General features: G+C 42.2%; 1 protein-coding gene across 2 annotated transcripts in view; it reads right to left on the reverse strand.

Annotated features, from left to right (window-relative positions):
* LOC117418414 (lethal(2) giant larvae protein homolog 1-like) overlaps positions 1-14,622 on the reverse strand; it is a 46,563-nt gene extending 31,941 nt beyond the window's left edge. The window contains exons 1-2 of one of the 2 annotated variants that reach the window (XM_034031427.3): positions 14,341-14,622; positions 11,614-11,711 (exon numbers count right to left, since the gene is read on the reverse strand). In XM_034031427.3, the coding sequence (XP_033887318.3) occupies positions 11,614-11,711; positions 14,341-14,421 (179 nt within the window). In that variant the 5' untranslated portion in view covers positions 14,422-14,622. The remainder of the gene's footprint in view (positions 1-11,613; positions 11,712-14,340) is intronic. The other variant, XM_034031426.3, reaches the window with a different exon arrangement.
* Positions 14,623-16,695: the final 2,073 nt, after the last annotated feature.

Here is a 16,695-nt window from a genome sequence, read left to right on the forward strand (position 1 = left end):
GTTGCCTTTGATATAGCATGGGGAAAGCACATGTCCCAACAAACAGGGAGTTAACAGGCTGCAAATGGACTGCATTGTTGTTTTTCTGACCCAGAGAAGCACTGGTTTGCAGTGGAGCAGACCCAAGCATTGTCGTCAGTGTAGTGTAGCAGTGGGAGGGAAACCAGACTATCTCTGAAGAACTCAGGAGTGCAGATTGGCTTTCCTTAACAAAATGTTAGAATCCTTACGATTACAAGACCACCCAGAATCGAATACAATGGGGGTGGGGGGAGCAGTGAGGTCATTACACTGTTAAAGCCAGCAGTCCGTGCAGATTTTTGGTTGACGTTGTAACGACCACATGTAAAGACATTTTCTAGGCCATCCTAACCACTGGAACTCCACTGGAAGTTTGGGCCTGTGCTGATCTACTGATTCTATTGTTTTGTTTAACCTTTTATTTTGGCCCTTGTGCAGGTTTAGTTGTTCCTGTTTTTGGTTTTATTTTTGTTAATTAAATGTGCACAGCAGCACTTCACTGCAGCTTCTGTCTCCGAGTCTCTAATAATAAATGTGCACAGCTGTCTGAGTCTCCCATTCCTGCTGGTACCATCTTCGGCCGTGGCGCTATCCTGACACAGGAATACTAATGTTTCAAGAAATAAAGCCTTTCACATGTACAGTATATATATATATATAAATAACCATACAAAGCACTATATTTTCAACATGGGAATACAGCAAATAACTAGCTACCAATGGAGACATGTACAGGAATGCTGTGTAAATTTAAGCCAGATGTCAGCATTTATTGACTTGCAATATCATATCATTGTCAGACGACCCTGACCTTGACCCTAAACCCCCCCCCCCCCCCCCCGAACAACAAAGTTTCATAACCTTCAGTCAATACCATTCCCCTCAATACATGAAAACAGTCCTGTTAACTTGAGAATCAAAAGCAGAACTGAAAAGCTACCCAGGACCACAAATATCAGGAAGTCTTAACTTTGTGACCTGATCGCCAACAAGTGTTTTATTACCATCATACAATTTCTACCCAGGATTGCCGGACCTCTTGCTGTACTGCCATGCTTAAACCCTGGCCACTCTGTACCCATGGAAAAAACGCTTTAGTTGGCTGGCCATTTTTCAGCCCTTTGGTCCCTTGGACTGTATGAATGGGAAGAGAGGCTCTGTGCACAAGAGTGGTCTTTCTATAAACATCCAGCCGGATTCCTGAGGGAGGGAGGGAGGAAAGGAAGGAAGGAGGGACAACAGTTTCTACAGAGAAACACAAAGTTATCCGTTTCAATTCAGACCTTGATATATATCCCAAGTGGTAATAAATCAAAACAAGGACAAGCTCTCATTGCAAACATGTGGAAGCATGTACATCGTTTTCTTGGTCTACTACCTCATAAAACAGACCTCAATCTGTAACATCAACTGTCTATAGATCAACTTCCAAATGATCTTTCTCATCCCTCCAAGAGACTGGCAGGGTCATTAACCAGCAGTAATAGAACCCCCATGCAAACTTGGGGTACTCCCAACATGATTCCAGGAGTGGGACACACACCCCTTTTAGGAGGGGACAGAAACTCCCTTTGACAGTGATAGGCCCCAAGGCAGTAATCCAGCTATCAGAGCAATTAAAAAAATCATTTCAACACAAAAGACACACACAGGCTGCTACTGTAGTTGTAATTAGCCCGGGACAGGATCAAGGAATGCTTCACAGCAGAGAGTGGAGGTTGTATGAATTCATATGGAGTTACATTATAAAATTCTGTCACAATCCCAAGCTGTTGCAATTAGGGAACACAATATCTGTACCAAGCGATCTATGAAGGATTTAACAACATGCCACACCGGACCATGCACGTACCAAGCTACATACAGTAGGAGCTCGGATTGTTGACAAGCTATAAAAGCAACAATGAGCCAGCAACACAGTGTCAGCATTTCACACTGCAGTGCCCTGCCCAGCCTTGCTACACATTGTAATAAAGATGTGCACTAAAGTGTCACTGAGGAAACATGGTTGATAAACCCGTTACAGTTATTGGCGTCTGCTGTAGACTGGTTTGTTTGCACACAGGATGAAGGAAAATCCCAATAAAAGGGCCCAGTAACAGACTGCAGACAGGGGGGGAGGGACGGGGGACGGGGGTCCCTTCCTCACAAGCCAGATTCATATTAGAAGATGACTTAAAGGCAGGGTGTCCATTCACGGTCCTGGAGGGTCATTCCACTCCAGGTTTAACAGCTACAGTGATGTCATTCACTACTTCAGGGTCTGGATGGAGGTTTAATTGGTTCAATTCAACAATTTGGAACAGGGTTGGAACAAAGACCAGGAGTGGAAGAGGCAGCTTTGGACACCTCCGATTTAAAAAGTATCTCGAGTCTTTACTATTTACTTTAATTCAGGATGAACAATAAAGGAAATGCATTCCAATAACAACCATCAATAATGTATTCAAGTTTCTACAACTCTACAATCTGATAGCACCAAACACACACACAAAGGGCCCTTTATGTGTCACAGGCAATATTCTGTGAAATGCCAGTAGATGGTTCATAGTTAATTCTCACCACTATTTAAAAGTCAGATAACAACTCTGGTCTGTTTGATGCAAGACATTTCCACTGCCCCTCCTCCAGCACCAATAGCCAGACTTCTGTATTTTTAACTTTAAAATTCAGACAGAAGCCAGCATCACTTTGCAAACCTTCCATATCCCTGCCTGCACTACAGACTTCACAGTGAGCGCTTAACCAGCAGCACTGCCCTCTATTACAGGGTCTTGTTCGTGTTGTATCCGAATGGAACTGGGAGCCTTCATTTCACAGTGCAGCCAGAGAATAAGTATTTCCAAAGCCATTGCCAAATTGTCTCACATAACACACTTCTCACTTCTCTCACACACACACACACACATACACACAGAGCCCTAAGCAGGTTTGCAGGATATCAGTGTAATGAAAACAGCTGATTGGTAATGTTCCATTTGCTCTTCAATACAGTATGAGATTTACATTTCATACGCTGGCAGTCCAGGGACACAGGCTCCGAGAGACGCAGCTTTGGAGGGAGCTATTCGTTTCAATTCTCCACTACCTTCATTCAAGGACTGATTTGCAATTCAATTACTGCATTAGAGAGTATGGTAACCTCAACTATACATATGGAAATCACTCTTGATACCTCTGCTTTGTCATTAACTTTTTTTTTTTTGTATTGCTTTAATAGAATGCCAAGAGATTTAATTTCCTGATGGTACAAGGGCAGAACTGCAAAAACACACAAAAAACACAACATAAAACAAAGTCTCTATTACTTTAATAGTGTCGTACCTTTCTCAGGATTAGAAACGGCGTGGCACAATGAAGACTGAACAGTAGAACAGAAACTTGTACAGGACTAGACGAAGAATGCAGACCAACGTTCTGTGCATACCTCCCCAAATCCAGGAAAACAAACCCGTTTTGCCTGTGAGCCCACTGCAAAAACAAGACATAACTGACATCATTAGTCTTTTTTCTTTTAGGAACCAATAAAATGAAAAGTGCAAAGTGAAGTAGACTCCAATAAGACCAACAATGTTTACATGAGGCCTGCTTTTTAAAAGTTATATTGGGGGAAATTTCTCTTTTCAAGCCATTAAATCCAGCCACAACCAGGGTCCATTTAAAAGACAGACCGGCCCCATGCATGTTCCCTTATCGGTCAGCTTTGGTGTCTAAACTACCCGTCTGCTTCACCGCACTGCTGCTTCGTAAAGGCTAGCAGCAGAAAAGGAACCGTCCAACCATGCAGCACTGCACATACATACATTATATTATATATATCTATATATAAAATAAAAATAAAAAAAAATCACTGGGCACAATACTTTCCACCCATTACTTAGAGAAAAGCAGGAATGTTAGTCATCCAGTCTTGTAGGAAAAACTACTCTTACTCATACATGCACCTTGTAATAGCTTACACAAATATGCCAATGCACTGCAGAAGATTAATCAAGATTAATACAGCATTGGTACCCGGGGTGGGGGTGGGGGGGGGGGGGGGGTTTGGACTCTGCCAGGTACAGTACTGGCACATTGAACTGTTGAGTGAGCCAAGAGCAGACTCAGTACATTCCAAATGCACATTCTGTAGAAGCTAAACTCTACTGCGTGAGCTTTAAGACAGTGCGACTGAGGGTTTCCAAGCGCCTGTGAACTGTGCAATTACAGCACTGTTAATCTTTTCCTGACTTTCTGTGGTTCCTCAGTGCGGGGTGGCGGCTGGGCTCTGAAGCAGCCCTTTCGATTGAAAGCAGATGGTCTGGTGTGGGAGAAGATTCTACAAAACACCAATCAATACAGCCGCTCCCACAGCCCGCACTGAGCAGGGTACTGTTAAACAGGCTTCAGGAATTAGCTTTCCAAGGACGCTTATGGACACTGGCCATTTAAAAAGCGTTTTTAATAATTGAAAAGGGTTAGCGTTGGGCACGAAACCACACGGTCTCAGCCTCCCCCTCTAGTGTTCTAGACTAATGCTTTCTTTTAAAACATTTCTTGCTGCAGTTAGGGATGTAATGGATGTGGGGTTGAGTCAAAGTGTAATCTGAAGATCATAAATTCTACAGTGTTTAAACATCCAGAAGGTCCTTGCAGAATTCCTATGTAAATGTAGCTCGGTTGAAAAGGAGCTTAAAAATGAAAAGAGAGAAATCGAAAAGCAACACCATGGCCAAATGTGGTGGTAATAAATGCATGCATTTCTCATATATAAAAACTAGTGAAAGTTTAACACAGGATTTCTAACATTTATTTTAGATCGCAAGAGGTTAGCTTGTTCAAGAGAGATTTAGCAAAACTGAGAAAGTCAAGCCTTTTGGCACATCAGAATGGAAATACTATTTAATAACTTCTTGGACATGTTCTGATCCCAGGACTCCCAATTTAGAACTCCCGTGTCGGAACTCGTATGAAAAGCAATTCCGGAGTGTCTGTCCAGTGGAACACAAAGGCGTTTCCTTAAATTCTAATAGCACATTACAGAGCTTGTGAACTACAGCAAAAAGGTACTGGAAGACCAAATATATTTAAATTGTGCCCAACAGAACGAACGTCAAATCCAAACCCTCAGGCTATACCTGTGGATCAGGAACCCTAAACATCACACAGGGCACAGCAACTTCAACAGCGCAGCAGGATCCAGCCCAAACAGCACGCTTACAGAGACATGGGTACTTTCATTTGATAAATAAAATCAAAGCAAGATGAAATCCCCCTTGCAAGCAGAGGAAGCGAACAGTAAACAATGGAACTGGTTTAAAATGCACAAATATTTCATCATGCCAGTTAATTCATGCAGTTCTGCAAGTGGCTTGCAAACAAGCCGACATTAAAAAGTAACACGTCTATGAACCGGGGCAGGTTTTGAACAAGAAAGACACAGGTTCAAATGCTGCTTTATCATCACAGTCCTGTTTAATCTACCTGCAGGAGAACATCGTGTGGGAGAGTTGGGCTTCTGGAGGGGTCGTTCAAAACCGAGTCCTTATTGACACTACTGTGATGTCCCAGCACTGCAGACAGCACTTCTCAATGTATCGTACTGAGGATCTGCCATCATGGCAAACAATCAGCAGTGATGCATAACACTTTCAGTGACAGGACCTTTATGCCCAAGGGACCACACCTCCGCACAGCACATTGCCAGACTCGCTTCTGAAGGCAAATACCATGGGACTTGGGGAAACAAAATACTCTAAACGATGACTCAATGGGCAGCCCTTGGGGGTGATCAGATGAAACTGAAAGCACTTCTCCGAGACAAAGGGGACAATGAAATCTGATATCCGTGTCTTATTTTGACATGAAGGGGAAAAAAAAAACATTTTCTAATACAAGTGAAACTGGTTTCACGTTTCGAAAGCTTTAGTATCGGGACAGGTGAAACCAGATGACTTCATGCACCGTTTTGTACCTCAAGGGCTGCGAGATGAAACTCTGATGAGCATCCTACTGTATAATGATCACTTTGTAGCCCATTTACAGCACATCCACACTCAGTTTTAAAGAGCAGAAGTTGTTAAGAAGATCAGCCGACCACCACCAAAACAACGACCAGACTCAATTCTCTGACCTGTCATCATGCCCTTCTGCAAAGCAGGAAGGAAAAAGGAATCCTGATTTCAAAAGCGAACCTCCCTCCCGCTTCAGTTTCTGCAAGGTCAAACCTCAATAATACAAGCCTGATCTGCCCTGGCACTGAAGTCATTCTTCACATTAACTCAGACTTGTGTCAGAGCTGGCACAGAGAGAGAGAGACAAGCCTCCTATTGTACAGCAACCAACCAAACAGTCTGCCCTTGTGCTGCTGTGTGACACCATCAGAATGCTAATTAACGAAGGTTCTGAGGAGGACGCCCAATGGAAAGGAGCCTGGGTTCAAATGCAGCCAAGAGGCACAATTGGGGAGGAAGTCCAAACCATACAGGTTACCAAACAGCAGTTAAGCCCAGCTTTCACATCACTGTTCCACAACTGGGACCCAGCCTTTAGTAGAAACTTACTCATGGATAAATTCAGGGTTTCATTACTGTATAGATGTTACTGGTTCAGGAGTTCAGAGTGAGGTTTTAAAAGGGTTCCATATGCAGATTTTGGGAAATGCACACAGCATTATATAGTAGATTGAGGAAGTGAGGTCCTTTGCCACATTTCTCTTTCATATTCTGTTTGGAATAATGACAGAGACTACAATGCAAGTCGTAAAAGTGCAATTACAAAAACACATTTAACTTGTTTTCCCAACACATGGACAAATGCACTAGACTCAACTTGCGACTATAGTATAAAATTGCTGTGCAATTAATGCAGCATAAAGGACTAAATAAAAAAATGGGACATGTGACTAAGCAAGGCAAAACCAACCAGGGAATCAAGGATTAGCTGTACACTGCTGTTCAGCGTTGGGCTCCATAATACCACCAGTCATCTCAAGTACTATTAAACCAAGTCTTAATCCTCACCCTCATTTGAATCTAGAAGAAGTCTTTAAAAGCAGACAAGCATATTTAGCAGTTAAAGCACAACTGACTAAACAAGACTTTATATTCTGCAGACACGTAGCTCATCTGAAAGCAGAGACCAACGCAGATGATAAATACCCTAAATGTCACGCAGCCAAGTCACGTAAACTAAGCTTGGCTCAGAAAAGAATCCATCTCACGTTCGCTTTTCCTCTTCAAGCCATATCCTGGTTATCTCGCTGCTTCTGCGTTCTCCTAGGAAACGGTTTCAAAAGATGTCTTTATTGGACCCAAAAAAAAAAAAAGCTTCCTAGGAATTTCCTCTCATTACAGAGAGGGACCCAAGTGTATAACAATATACATTCCTCAAGGATAGGCATAGCTACAGGGCAGACACTCTGATCAACATTGAGAGATCAACCGGGGACATGGAATCCTGGGACTGTAGAACCCTAGGACCACGGAACCTTGGGACCATGGAACCCCCTGTGCCAAGGAGGAAGCCTTGGCTACTAAAAACAAAATGTAATGGCAGAAATCTTGATTGCAGCGCAGTACTGCATGTATATAATGTGTGTTTTACCAATAGTCTCTGTGAGTACTCTTAAACTAATTGTCACTACTTCCACAGGATGCGAGAGGATTTATAAAATCAACCTGGTGCCCATCGATACATCGTTTTCAACCTGTACCTTTACAAGGAAAACTTAATAAAAAGGAAATAGCATCAGCTCTAGAGAATTAAGATAAGTCCTTTGAAGTCATAGCCCTACAGCTGACAGCTCTTTTTTTACTTGTGGAAAATGCACATTCCTAGATAAGAATGGAAGGCTAATCCACGTCATGCTGGGGATAGTTTGCATGCATGCTTATTTATTAGTGCTTCACCCAGTTCTAAAGGAAGGAATCCAGTCAAGAATTAACAGCATCGAGCAAGCGTACCCAGATGTTTGGATACAAGGTGGCTTCTGGTCTAGCATGCAAAGGAGGTTAGGTGTTACTTTCAATTGCACACGTCATGCAAACCCAAAGCATACCCAGGACCAGGTTCACAGTCTGTAAATGAAACACAGCAGCAGCCAACTGGAAACCTGCTCAGTCCAGCCCTACTTGTGTATAAGATGCTATTCAGCAGTACGACAATTACCAGCCAAGCAAAACTGTTAGTCTCCTGTACCTCTCCTCAGCTCTGGTATAGATTCACCAAGGCAACACACTGGGAAAGCATGTGCAGTGCAGGCATTCAGAGTGCTAGTATAACAACACACTGTGCTGCTGCAAGTATACTTCTCTGATCTGTGATTAGTCGCAGTTCTCAGGTTTTATAAAGGATTGCATTGGCCTGTTAAAGTAGAAGTATTTAGAAACACTAAAAGACAATTCTTTGAAAAAAAACTTGAAGTGTCTTAATTTCAGTATTACTGCATATTCCCATCAAGGTAGTTAAGGTTAAAGCAAAAAGTATGACATCTTAATCTGAAACCAAATGATATTTCACTTTCTGAATGTTAGCTTTGCTTTTGCTGTAGTCAGTACCTAGATTGTATCCTTCCTTTAGTTAACGTAATTGATTGAATATTGCTAGAACTGGCCAACATGCAGCATTTCAAAACCGTCCAAACCTCTATAATCCTGGGGATAAGACTATTCATTAATCCCTCTGCTCACCAGTGGAAAAAATAAATGTCATAAATTGTAAGTGCTGCTGCAGTGCCTTGTGTCTCATCTAGTGTCGCAAGAGTTCCAGTCTGCACGGGATTCGAGACAGACACTCGCCAGGAAGAGGAACACATTCTTGTTGAGCTTCCAGCAGACTAAATAAAACCACAAGAATCCACACCACGCCTTCAGGTCCTGTATTTTAGGGAAACCAAACACTCAATTCTTCAGCACCTAAGAATATTTTTTTATATATAATATAATATAATATAATATAATATTAGATATATATATATATATATATATATATATATAAAACCACCTATATTAGGAATGATAAGTCCCCGAGGTCATTAAACACAATCAATAAATAAATCAATAAATAAATAAATAAATACTCCCTCCATCATCCCAGCCCCTCCCACAAACAGAAGCTACATTACAAGAGACAGGGCAGCCTGTTCCAAAAAGGCTAAATGCTTGACAGAGACTCAATACAGGTATGGCGTCCATATAGCATGTCAAACACCAATGACATTTCCAGCAGCTGTGAGTTGAAACAAGATCCTCACTGCTGCACAATGCATGGCGTCATGTTTCACTGGAGCGGACCCACTGGGCCTGGTCCTGCCGTCAATGTCTGGCCTGGTGCCATACTCTCGCTGTGCCAGTCTCCCTGGGACCTGCATCTCACACAGAGACACAACTCTGCTTAGAACACTGCTCAAAGACAGACTCACAATTCCTGCTTGTACACAGAGAAGCCAAGCACCGCACAAATTCTCTCTGGTTCTTCTTAAAGGCATGTTTTATCTTGGTCCTCCCACTCACTGCTATAGTGTGTAAGAATGTTCGTGCATTCAAGGCTAGAGGTGTAATTTGAGTAGGGGCCTGTCTGTTCCCAAGAAGTCTAGTCGAACAAGCGTCTTTCAATGGGACTGGACCTTTCACCAAGAAATACATAACATGGGAAAATAAACTCTGAAGAGCAATTCACCCCTTACCGAATTCATTTAGTGATTAACCTCCATGTGTCAGTTGTTTAGCAAACATCAAAAGAGGTGTAGTAGTTGCAGCAAGAAACTAAACATTATAAAGCAACAGCCCAATTATGACGAGATTTTGGCATTCGTGCTGTTAGGAGATGGTCACTTCCCACTCTGCACTCGCTGCAGCCTCAAACATATTGAAAAAAACCCAGAAGGGGCACAAATAGGTCCACCTCACTCACAATGAGAAAGACAGACCTTAGGAATTCAGAACAATAAATAAGATCTCATGCCACACCACTGCACAGCACAGTAATGGCATGCTTTAATAGTGCTTTCTGAAAGCAGTGCGATGGCACCAGTCCAACTGTTCCACATTATCGCTAAGCTTTGCTCTGGAGGAGCATGGCTCTGTACTGTATTAAAACAAACAGTTACTCAAGCTGTGTGGAGCAGTGCACTGCTCCAGAAGTCAGGCAAAGCTTTGATGGAAATCATAGACTAGTCCTCACTTTCTCTCTGCCCACACACTGAAATCAGCTCACACGGTCTCCCACTGTAGTCTGTTTATCATAATTACACTGTGGCTAATGGTAGACGTGCCCATTTACACAGTAACTTACCTTCAACAATTACCTTCTCTCCACAAGGAGCAGGTTTCCATGGAGAGGACACATCCATGTGGAGACACTTGCCAGGGAACTCCGGGTAGACATTGTTAGCCTTCTGCTACCTCTGTGGGAATCCAGAGTATAGACCAGATTGTTTTGCGAGGGACAGAGAATAAGCCCCAGTGGACAGGAGGATGGCCGAGGCCATTTATTTTGTGCTCTCTTGTAATGCTCAGTAATGTATCACTTCAATGTGTGCCAGTGTTGCGCTCGCCAGTTTTCTCGTTGTTGTTTGGGATCAATAACAACTGGCACAACCGAACGCATAATCAGATCATTGAACTGCTAGTCAGTACCTTGGAACAATGAAGCACTTCCAATAAAACCCAATTAAAAACATCTCTAGTATAAATAATGTCAACACCCTTCAAGGCTACCAGGCTGCTGTACTCTCGCTTCTCTAACTTGTATGAATATTGCAGTCACAGTGTGGGAGACATCTGCACATGTGCCCCATTGCAAAGACCAGTTTCCTAGGAAAAGCCTAAAAATGTGCCGGGGTCAGTCAGGGGTTATCCAGACCCCATTCTTTTCACATCTCCTGCTTGTTTCCACTACTACCCACATAGCAGTACAACAAGACAGCTGGACAAGTCTGACCACCCTCTCGGGTTTGTACTGGGTCAGTCCAGCTGTGTGATTCAGATTGTATACCAGTCTCTGGTTCTACATGTGCTTTAGTTATTGTCACCTTGTTCAGAAACACTGGTTCATCCCTGCAGGTCCTAAACTGGGTTTCAAACCAACAAGCAAACAGGACTGAATATCATGCAGGATATCCTTCTGTCTGGCCTGCTGTGCTCAACTCCTTTCTTGCAGATATCCAAGATTCGAATGCATCCTTCAGGTTTGAAGAGCACAGCATGGTCTACCCTGGTCTCGCTCTCAATCGGGTCCACTTAATCAAGATCTTCCCTTACAAGGGCACCTTCCCTTCCTCCTTCCCTCAAGTCACTGTATTTAGTTAAACTTGTGCAGTACTGTACAACCTAATCCACCCTTTCCTCCCCACTCCAAGGGAAAAGGGTGTGTAGGACTACAGAAGGGGTTAGCTAGTGTACTTCCAGCATAGCACAACTAGAATACGAACAGCTTTTCATATAGCACTCTGAAAGTGGTAGCAGGAGCATGTTGGAAGATTACTGACAGGACAGAGACAAGTCTGTCATCCAAGGTAAATTGCCAAACACTGAAATGGAAAGTCCTTACCTCAACCCATGGATAGAAACGCTCTGAAAGTTGCATTATTATTATTACTTTTGAAAAGGATACATTTTGACTGCTCCCGACTTTGTTCCAATGGCCATCAGTCGTAGTTTTGGATCATACGCCAGAGCACTGGGCTGATTGGGAAAGCCATGCTCAACAGTCTACAATCAAAAGACAAGAAATAAGCAGTTAAAGAAATGGTTTACTAACACAGATTCTCTCTCTCTCTCTCTCTCTCTCTCTCTCTCTCTCTCTCTCTCTCTCTCTCTCTCTCTCTCTCTCTCTCTCTCTCTCTCTCTCTCTCTCTCTCTCTCTCTCTCTCTCTCTCTCTCTCTCCTCTCTCTCTCTCTCTCTCTCTCTCTCTCTCCTCTCTCTCTCCTCCTCCTCTCCTCTCTCTCTCTCATGTGTGGGGTATAAAAAGTTGCTCTTAAAACAGCTGTTTGGTAATAGTGACTTCAGCCAAGCCTGGATTAGTTTGGTTTTAAATTGGTGTAGCATTATATTCAGGTAATTGGAAAATAAAACACAAAGCAATTTCACTCAAATAGAGGAAGCAATTTCTTTAAAAAAAAAAAAAAAACACACACTGCCGCACCCGCACGTTTTTAAAAGAAGTGCACAGACCCATTGTAAATCTCTACAAAGAAACAAGGAAGGTGTTCCTTTAAACTGTCACAAAGGATTTATTTGATCTTTCTCATGTCACTGTTGAGAGCCTGGACCTGTGGGTTTGCAGTTCTGCTCTGCACACAGAAATCTCTACTCAGTGGCACTGGAACCATTTTTAAAGTGGGGGGTGCTGAAAGCCATTTAACACAATTGTAACCCCTGTATATGATGGAAGCCACAGCACCCCTGTCTCTACTAGGAAAGCAAAAGGCAAATTCACCAAGAGAAATGAATATAATAAAGCTTGTTCTGGCAAGTATTTTCTTACTAGTCTCCTACTGTTAAAATAAAACAGGATATACTTTTAGTTTGATCTGCATTTTAAAAACAGGCTGCTATTTAAAAGGTACCAACGCATTCCAACTAGAACGAGATTTGTAACCACAGTTCAATACTGGCGAACCCTTGCCAAAACACATTTCAAAACCGCTTTCATTACCACACGACACGGAACCTGGGAGAAAGTACAAGAACCACGTACATGTTTCTCTCATCATAGAATCCTAATCTGAGTGATGACCACTTGTCTCCTGAAGAGTGTAGCACACAAACACCCGAGCTAGCGGATAATGATGACTACGTCTCTGGTGACATTGGTAAACGCTGCAATTAAAAATGAATGGCATATTTCATTAACAACATGCAGCATGCCGCGAATCAGTAACCTTTTAGAAACAGTTCAACTGGTGGAGGCGTGTGTTAGCGGGGTGTGTTGCGCATGTTCAGGTACAGAACAGTTAACTGGGTTTTGAAAGCACACAATGAAACATGACGCGTACGTGAACAGTTCTTTGCAACAGTTTAAGACACTTGTGATTTATGATTGCAGTGTGCTTGTCAAGAAGAAACGAGGAGGGAGAAAATTGTGTTTTGTGTTCGCTGCTGCATTTCAAACTAGAAGCTTGTAAAACGGCAGAATGTCATGCTTTCTAAAACAGCTGGCATGGGATCAGTCCGATTCTGTGTCACTTTAACTGTCCTGCACGTACAGCAAATTACTCAAAACGCAGCAGCAAGGTGTGACTGTTCTACACGACTTTAAAATTCCACCATATGTATATGACTCATGTTCTTAAATAACATTTTTCCTAATACTGTTCATGAATCATGCATTCCAGTATCCTTAAAGAAAACTACTTTCAGTAATCAGCTGTTTATTTATGTGATTAATTTGATTACAAGTCGTCAGCAGCACCCGCATATTACATTAATAAAGTTTTCAAAGTTTACTGGCCGTCTTTCACGTGCCATAGCCTGGCATAATTCAGCCGTCATGGGTGACGCTAAAACCCAGTATCAATGTCCCCTGTCCCCGACCCAGGGTCCGGTTGGACGGGTGGGGAAAGAGAGGGAACGTTTTACATCCTAATTCCTTATTAGCCGGTGTTGTTTACACAGCCATACGCAACCAGAATGTGTAGTACAAATACTCTGAATGTATCACACTTCAACGTTGCATTTAAAAGGGTGAATTCGACACATTACATTACCCAGGCAGGACACTATGTCGTGACTGGATTGTAAACAATTGTCACTAAAACGTTTCCGAGAGTCAAAATCTCCGGTTCGTTTATGCATTAGAATTAGCTACTGCTCTTTTTCAAATACGTTATACACTACCACTAAACATACATATTGAGTTACTAAACATCGTAAACCGGGTTTAACTTTGTTTGTAGTGTGCAATCTCTCCTCTAAAGAAAACCAGGCTATTGTGCTGCTTGGCTGTGTTGCAACAATACACATCCTTTTGTCATCCTCGCAAAAACACATAAAACGTGAAACAAACACGATTCATACTAAAGTATAACCTATATATGGTTTACAATGAAAAAAGGACAAAAAGTCACTGGAACATTTTTTGGATCGATGTGACGTTTTTAAACAGGCAAGCTGGACCGTTATTTAAACAACTTGTGCATCCTTTAAGTTATACAGTAGTTCAATAAATAGGCCCTTATAAAGACAATGCATAATGCACGGAAAACAACAGACTAAAACATTACTTACATACGCGGACCCCAAAAGCATGCTCTATATTCTCTATTGCTGCTACTCTGGGCGGCGTGCATGCTTTGAAGAATAAAGGGGGACTTGCATCTCTAATGAGCCGAAACTTACCTTATTAAATGCAAAAAGATCTTGTTTAATTTTTTCTCGTTGAGGGTCGTTGCCCTGTTTCCTGAACCTAAACTTCATCATCCTGAAGCTGGTTTTTTTTTTTTAAAAAAACACCCAATTAAACCGGGAAACAAAGTTGTAAATTCCGTCAGATTAGTATCAATGCAAAACAACGTTCTCCCATACGCGCTCCCTACTCTTTGTACCCAGTAAGTACTCAGTACTCATAGACCGCAACTGGAAAGCAGGGAACTTGACACATTTCGTCTCTGATTGGCAGCGAGTCCTGGCCATTCAGAGGTGCAGGTGGCTTGCAGCGGGCCAATCAAGAGGCAAGCGTGAAGTGGGCTTGGCCATATGAAGTTGATAACAAGCTCCCAGGCCTGTGGGGGCGGAGCAATGCTACCTGGGAGTTGTAGTTTATAGCAGAGGGAGTAATTCTTTTACAATTGCAGTGATTGCAAATGTAGGTCATGGATGCTTCCCCCCCCCCCCCCCCCCTCGTATTCACTGCTGTAGTTGCTGGGAAGCGCGCACAACACACCACCCTCCGCACAGTTTTTAGCTGGAGAGAGCGCCCACTGCACCTGCTAGCACAATGCAATACTGCTGCCCATTGTCTTCACAGTGCTTGAAGGCTCTTTAGTAGATGATATTTACTATGTTATATAACTGCTCTGAGTCAAAATGTGATATTTTATAATGTGATAACTTATTTGTAACAATTGTAAGTCGCCCTGGATAAGGACGTCTTCTAAGAAATAAATAATAATAATAATAATTGTAGTGTGTGTATGTGTGGATTTCAGCACCCTAACACTGACTATACCTGTTCTGCGAGAAGAAACAGAATGTGATTTGCCAGCTCCCCTTCAACCCAAGGCATATTGCCTTACGAAGGCTGATTCTGTGCTGCAGTTCACAGTGGTAACGGTATCCTAACTTGTTTATAGCAGGAATCTCATAACTCAAGCAGCATTGCGCCAGTAATGCACCCGCTGAGAATTTGGTTCTGCGAAACAGTTTAAACTCTTAATCTTCGGGCTGCTGGTGAAGGTCCAACAAACTCAAGTGTGACGGCAAGCAGGGGAGGATTGGAAGGTAAGGAGTGTCTCTGGTCTCTGCCTGGCTGCTCCTCTGGCCAAAGCAAGCAGTTTTTCCCTGTCATCCTCTCTGGAGGAGTGCCATGCTTTGCTTTACCCCCCCCCCCCCCCCTTTCCCGCACAGCAGCTTTGAAATTGTTTAATGGGAAGCAGCTCTCTCTCTCTCTCTTGAGTGCTGTTGCATGAATGAGCCGACAGTTCCAACTCAAGCATATTTTGTTTAAAACCATATCCAGTGTAAAATTTAAATGAGACATAATGAAACTTGACAGAGCAGTGTAATGTGAAAAACTAATTTTCTCTTTCCGTCTTCCCATTCTTTGTGGTCCTAGCCTTGAGATCTACCTGTTTAAATTGATGACAAGTCAATTTACCTTATTAACGGAAATATATTATCTCACTTTCCTCTCGGTAAGGCTAACAATTGATTAACGTAATTAATACTGACATTATAGCACTGTTGTTCCTGGCACATTAATCTAGTACATACAGAACCTCTCTATGCTCCATGAAGTTTCAGCAAATCTTTTTTTATGATTCTGGTGCCCTCTAGTGGTAATGGCTCAGTTATCACCTAAACAAGGTCATGCAGCCAGAATCGGACAGTTAATTTATTTCTTGAATTTACATTGCGCTTTTTATACAAAAGTATTGCAAAGCACTGTACAGTACATAACAGAAAAAAAGAACAAACCACAATACATTTGCATAGCAGGTCACACATACAACTGCCACAATCAAACCACTTAAATAACAGATTTAAATAACAGTATACACAATACAAAAGCAGCAATTTTAAAGTTACATTAAAACCCACTAAGATAATAAAGCCATTTTATAAAAGTGCTTTTTTAGTCTTGACTTGAAAACTGGAACAGTCCCAGCTTCCCTGACAAACAAAGGCAGAGCATTCCATAATTTAGGAGCTCTACAAAAAAAGCCCTACCTCCTGTGTTGCTTTTGTTGACCCTAGGAATAACCAGCAGCCCTGCATCCTGTGATCTCAGAGTGCGGTTTGGAAGATACGGGGTCAGTAACTCCTGCAACACTTACACATCAGTGTAAAGTGCATGCAAAATGGCAAGGGGAGTACATGACAACATTTGTCTATGGACATTTACTAAAGCATTTCCTGGCCTATTTGTATTCTTAGTGTAAGATATTAAGTTTTGTAAAAAATACTTACATAATTGAATGAATGAATGAATGAATAAATAAATAAATAAATAAATAAATACACAACACAAAACAG

The sequence above is a fragment of the Acipenser ruthenus genome, chromosome 13 (assembly GCF_902713425.1).
Source record: "Acipenser ruthenus chromosome 13, fAciRut3.2 maternal haplotype, whole genome shotgun sequence".
Classification (NCBI taxonomy): domain Eukaryota; kingdom Metazoa; phylum Chordata; class Actinopteri; order Acipenseriformes; family Acipenseridae; genus Acipenser; species Acipenser ruthenus.